At 53.2% G+C, this 5,764-nt stretch overlaps 1 protein-coding gene across 1 annotated transcript; it reads right to left on the bottom strand.

The window, feature by feature from the left end:
* Positions 1-2,351: 2,351 nt before the first annotated feature.
* ADRB1 (adrenoceptor beta 1) lies at positions 2,352-5,285 on the bottom strand. The gene has a single exon (XM_026096198.2). It carries the CDS (start codon positions 5,247-5,249, stop codon positions 3,834-3,836), a length of 1,416 nt encoding a protein of 471 aa, XP_025951983.2. The 5' UTR covers positions 5,250-5,285; the 3' UTR covers positions 2,352-3,833.
* Between the last annotated feature and the right edge of the window lie 479 nt (positions 5,286-5,764).

The raw sequence follows: 5,764 nt of genomic DNA, 5'->3' as shown, positions 1-5,764 counted from the left end.
ATGTTGCCAGATGGATTATCTTAACTGTCTACTAAGGGATTAAACATGCCAACCTCCAAACTTTTCTGTCAGGTCATTGACTGGCCAAAACCCAATGGCAGAAAAATCCTGATCAGTTTACTCACACAGCTGGACCTGCTGAGGCCAATATGCCAGCCTACCTTTAACCTTCTTGACTTTAACGTCGTTACGCGCATCAAGGGGAAGTATGACCCAGCGCAGTTATTCAGCAGGATAAGCTGAGCAAGTTCTGGCACTAACTTTCCCCTCTGAGGTCCCTGTTGAGCCAAGAATTTCATCACCTGTTAAGTCTACGGACATGAGTGAACACTCATTGACTCCACTGGGAACGTTCAGACGGTTAAAATTAAGTTTGTGAGCTGATTTATGAGATTAAGCCTGAAGTCGCTCAGACTGACCCACCAGCGCAACACCAGCGTAGTCACTAGTCACTGCACCTCCTCAGGGTCCTTCACCACTACCACAGACGGCAGCTCCTACGGGCTCGACAGCCGCCTCGGCTCCTGGGTGGCGGAGCGGCCGGTGCCGTACAGCCCTCCTGCCCAGCGGCACCACCGGGTCGGGGCTGCCCTGGCGCTCTGCAGCCCGGGACACGCACGGGGAATGCCCTTCGCGTCCCCCGCCAAGAGGCACCGCTGCCTTCTGGGCCCCTCCTGACCCGATTCATGCAACCAGCCCCGCCGTGCCATCGGCCGGCATCGGCCTTTGCCATACCGTGCACCCGTATAGCCCTGGTGACTTAGCTGGAATCACAGAGAAAAACAGATCTGTGGGATAAAAAAAAATCATAAAGTGCCAGAGCATATTTAATTTAGTAACCGATCCAGCTTCACCTTGGCGTTTTAAAGAGCCCATTTAACTATTACCAGGTGAGAAACTTACCAGCTGCAGCTCACATCCTAACCGCAACTAAATTAATGGAAAAATATCATCTAGTTCACTAGTCTTTTTATTTTGTCCTTGCATAAAAAGGATTAACTTCTCTTTTTATCATTAAAATACAATATTGAAAACTGCTAAAAGCAAATTCCTTAATTTTTAAAACAAAACAAAAAAAACCCAGATGGTTTTCAAAATGAACCTATGGCTACTACCCTGAGGAACTTACTTTGAGAAATACCCTTCGTAGGAGCTAATTTCTAATTTAGCTATACCTCTGAGTGTAATAAAGCTAAAAATGGCTTCACTATTATTCCGTACTGACATAAGGAGGTGTTTTACAAGGTCTACAAGGTCTACCACTGTCTTTTGGTTGCTCTATCTGCCACGTATTCATTGCAGCACTATCTTATGAAACTACAAAAATCCAGTGTATCTTCATAAAGTATTAAAGGAAAACAATCTTTTTTTACACTCAGGTCTTCTATTTTGTTCAAGGTATGCACCAAGGACCCAAATCTGCAAGCCTTCTATTCACAGCACCCCCCTATTTGGATCAGTCATAGGGTATTATCTCTAAGGCACTACTAAACATTCAATTATCATGATCTGGCCCTCCAGGAATAAGTGACTATTGGCAACTACAAAGTAAGCCTCACTTCACATTATCATTAGCTTTATGATCTACACATGATATGGTTTTATTTTACCTGGTGACAACAGAAAAGGTTTTCACTGATTTCAGTGAGGTTTAAATCTGCTCCAGAGTCCGATCCTGCCCCAGTTAAGTCTCAGCAATCCTCTCAGAGGTTAATCTCTTTTTTACAAGAAAAGGGAACAAAAGTCTGGACTGCCCTGCCTGGCTCCCAAGCTGTCGCCACCTCTCCTGCTCCAGGGCATGAGCTGCCCCTCGCTGCCGTTCCCGCGGGCTCCCCGTGACTCCGAGTGCAGGGTCCGGCCCTCCTGGTCACCCACCGCCGACCTCGCCCCCGGACCAGGCCCACCGCCTGCACCAGCTGAAGTTACTGTGCGGTGCCAGTTACTGCGTAATGAGATTTCCTTCTACTCAAGACCATTTTCAGCTTTCAAATTAAGCATCGTAAAACAGCTCTGTTTTCTTAAATACTCTGGTGTCCTCCTGACTCCCACTTTCAACTCTTAACAAAAAGAGGAATACGTCTCTGTAAGGAGTAGCTACAGAAAATTAGTATATTCATTATCGGACTGGAAACACCTTGTCTTTAGCCATTAATTTTAAGGGAAGTCGGTGGACCTCAGTGCAACAGGAACACAACCTTATTTGGTTTCAAACACGCTTTTTACAGTACTGTGTCAGGAAAAGCCATTAGGTAGAGTCGTATTGGTAATCTGAGCCATCTTTTGAGAAAAACAAATGCTGTTCTTCCCATTATAGACAGGTATTGTTTCAAAACCTATAGAGACACGCTTGCTTGTGCTGCAATGTTATTTATTGCACATAGACCAATTACTTACACAGTAGTAAATTGCACCAGAGTATAAATATGTTATAAAACACACACGGAGGAAAATGGAAATGACACACAAGTGCTAAAATAACAGCAGATTCACGTGGGCACTTGGAGATAAAAATAATAAAGTCCCTTAACATATTTTAATTTATAATATGGATATATTTACAGTACCTTCATAAAATAATATAAAAAGTCACTCTCTCAATAAAACTATAATAGATCAGACAAAAACAGAAATCAGTTTCAGGTTTGATGTTATTTAAAGCTCTGTTTCTTTTTTAATCTGTTGTGTGTATGCGCGTGCAAGTAACATCTTCAGATAACCTTACAATTCTTAACACTGTGCAAAAAATGGCTTTGTCGCCATTTCTTTTTACATGTGCAGTAAATTGTTGTTGTCGCCAGGATTTTTTTTTCTGTTCATCTGTAACTACAGTGAACAAACTGCAGAAGGCTTGTTGCCTCCCCCCCTTTCTATAAAATACTATTTGTGATACATAAATAAACTGTTTAATATAAACATGGCCCATTTATTCCCCTGTACAATATGCACAGTTTGAGGTAGAAGTTTCTCAGCCTGACTGCTATTGTCTGGCCAAAGAAGATAAGGACAATAATTCACCGGTTGCCGCTGCAAAGGGAAAAAGCAGAGAGGGTTTTCTCCCCCCCCGCTTTCAAAATACATCTGTGTTCCTCATTACTAATTTTTTTCTCTGTTTCTACTCTGTGTAACAGGGGAGCACAGCTACTAAGAGTTTACAACAAAACTTGCCAGAGGATAAATATTGCTACCCTGATTTGCAGAAGTGCAGCGCACCTGCAGCTCCCAGCGACTTCAGCGGGTTTTTAGGAAGCCGACACCTTGTTGGAAATCGTCTGACTTCCCCGTGCGTGAGAGACTTTCCCTGCGGCCCTCAGAAATAAAAACCGGGACATCTGATAGTCCCAAACAAGGTCGGGAACAGCTTTGATGCTGCCTGCAATTGAAGTCAACGGCCAAACTCCAACGCTGCAACGCTCCCGTCTCAGGTTCAACCACCAGCACGGCCCTGAGAAAACCTAACCTACGAGGGGGATTTTCACGTTCCCTTCCTGAAGTTTTTCTCCAGCCCACCCGTATCTAAGTCTCTTTCAAAACTAAATATGATCCGATTATATTTGGGTCCGGTTGTTTATTCTCTTTGTTCTCTGGTCAGTGGGTTTCCTGCTTGCTTTAGCTTCAGATGAGGTATGTCGTATACAAGTTCACCTGCTTTTATTTGTAAGTAAACACAGATTTCTCTCCCCTGTAAGGCAGAGCGCAGTTTTGTTGGGCATTAGTCTTATGATCAGGCTCGTGCCGGGGATTTTTCTGCCCGGACTGCTCTCCCTGCCCGCCGTGCTGCTGCTGCTCGGCCGAGGCGCCCCGCAGCCCCCCGCCCCGCGCCCCCAGCGCCCGCCCTATACCTTGGACTCCGAATTGGAAGTTTTGCTATTTCTCTCCTCCAGGCTGGATTCACTGCCTCCCTGCGCGCCCCCATTGCAGTCGGACCAGGTCCCGCCGAGGCCGCGCTCGGGGGAGCCCAACGTGTTGACGAAGCCCCCTGGGAGCCGGGAAAGGTCCCCGCTGCCAGCGCGCAGCCTCCGGCCGGCTCTCCGGGGGCAGCAGAGCAGCCGCTTGAAGGCCTTGCGGAAGTCGGGGCTGCGGCAGTAGATGATGGGGTTGAAAGCGGAGTTGGCGTAGCCCAGCCAGTTGAAGAAGACGAAGAGCCAGTCCGGCACCAGGTCCCTGTTGAAGACGTTGACGATGTTCACCAGGAAAAAAGGGAGCCAGCAGAGGGTGAAGACCCCCATGATGATGCCCAAAGTCTTCAGGGCTTTCTGCTCCTTCATGGCCATGATCCGGGAGGTCTTCCGCTTGCTGGCTCGGCCGTTGCCGAGGATGGGCTGCTGGTGGGGGTGAGGGGGAGGGTGTGGGGGTGGCTGCTGCTGCTCGTGGCTCCCGTAGAAGCGGCCCTCGCACCTATCAATCTTCCTGATCTGCTCCTTGGCTTCTCTGTACACCCGGATGTACACAAAGATCATTATGAGGAGGGGGATATAGAAGGAAATGATGGACGAGGCAATGGCATAAGCCCTGTTGGTGACAAAGTCGCAGCAGCCCGGGTCCTGGTAGCACTCCAGCGCCTGGGGGTCCTCGTCCCGCCACCAGTGCATCATGATGGGCAGGAAGGAGACCAGGGCGGAGATGGCCCAGACGGTGCAGATGATGCCCCTGGCCCGACCCTTGGTCATGAGGCTCTGGTAGCGGAAAGGCGAGGTGATGGCCAGGTAGCGGTCGATGGCGATGACGCACAAGGTCTCGATGCTGGCCGTCACGCACAGCACGTCCAGGGAGGTCCAGCACTCGCAGAGGAAGGAGCCCCAGAGCCAGGTGCCCCGCACCACCAGCGTGGCCCCGAAGGGCACCACCAGCAGCCCCATCACCAGGTCGGCACAGGCCAGGGAAGTGATGAAGAGGTTGGTGAGGGTCTGCAGCCGCTGCGTGCGCCCGATGGCCACGATCACCAGCACGTTGCCCACCACGATGAGCAGCACCACCAGGGCCATCAGCAGGCTCATGCCCACGGCCCACTGCTGCGAGAGCGGCTCGCCGGGCAGCTGACGGCTCCCGGACGCGGGCGGCGCCGTCGCCCCGCCGGGGCCGGGGCCGGAGCGGTTGTGGGGGCCGCAGTCCGGCGGCAGCCACCCGTCGCACATGGCTGCGCGGGGGCGCTCAGGGCCGCCGAGCTGCGCCGCGGGCAGGAAGGCGGCGGCGCCGCGCCGCTCCCCGCCGCCGCTGCCGCCGCCGCCGTCCCCGCGCCCGGGCTGCCGCATGGCCCCGCGCCGCCGCCGCCGCCGGCTCCCGCGCCCGCCGCCCCGCCCCTCGCGTCACGGCCCGCCGCCAATCGGCGCCAGGGGGCGGGGCCGGCGCGCCCCGCCCCGCCCCGCCCCGCCCCGGCTGGACCGTGCGCCGCTGCTCTGCCCGGTGCTGCCTCTGCCCGGTGCTGCCCCTGCCCGGTGCTGCCCCTGCCTGTGCCCTGCCCGTGCCCTGCTCCTACCTTGCCTCTGCCTCTGCCTGAGCCCTGCCTGGTGCTGCCCCTGCCCTGCCTCTGCCTGAGCCCTGCCTGGTGCTGCCCCTGCCGTGCCTCTGCCTGAGCCCTGCCCAGCGCTGCCCCTGCCGTGCCTCTGCCTGAGCCCTGCCTGGTGCTGCCTCTGCCTCTGCCTCTGCCTGTGCCCTGCCCGTGCCCTGCTCCTACCTTGCCTCTGCCTCTGCCTGAGCCCTGCCCAGCGCTGCCCCTGCCCTGCCTCTGCCTGAGCCCTGCCTGGTGCTGCCCCTGCCCGCTGCTGCT

This window comes from Dromaius novaehollandiae, chromosome 6, assembly GCF_036370855.1.
Source record: "Dromaius novaehollandiae isolate bDroNov1 chromosome 6, bDroNov1.hap1, whole genome shotgun sequence".
NCBI classification, from domain to species: Eukaryota; Metazoa; Chordata; class Aves; order Casuariiformes; family Dromaiidae; genus Dromaius; species Dromaius novaehollandiae.
This window is presented reverse-complemented; position numbering and strand designations above follow the sequence as displayed.

Coding starts and splice junctions, on each gene's coding strand:
- ADRB1 (XM_026096198.2), bottom strand. CDS start 5,249: ATGCGGCAGCCCGGGCGCGGGGACGGCGGCGGCGGCAGCGGCGGCGGG.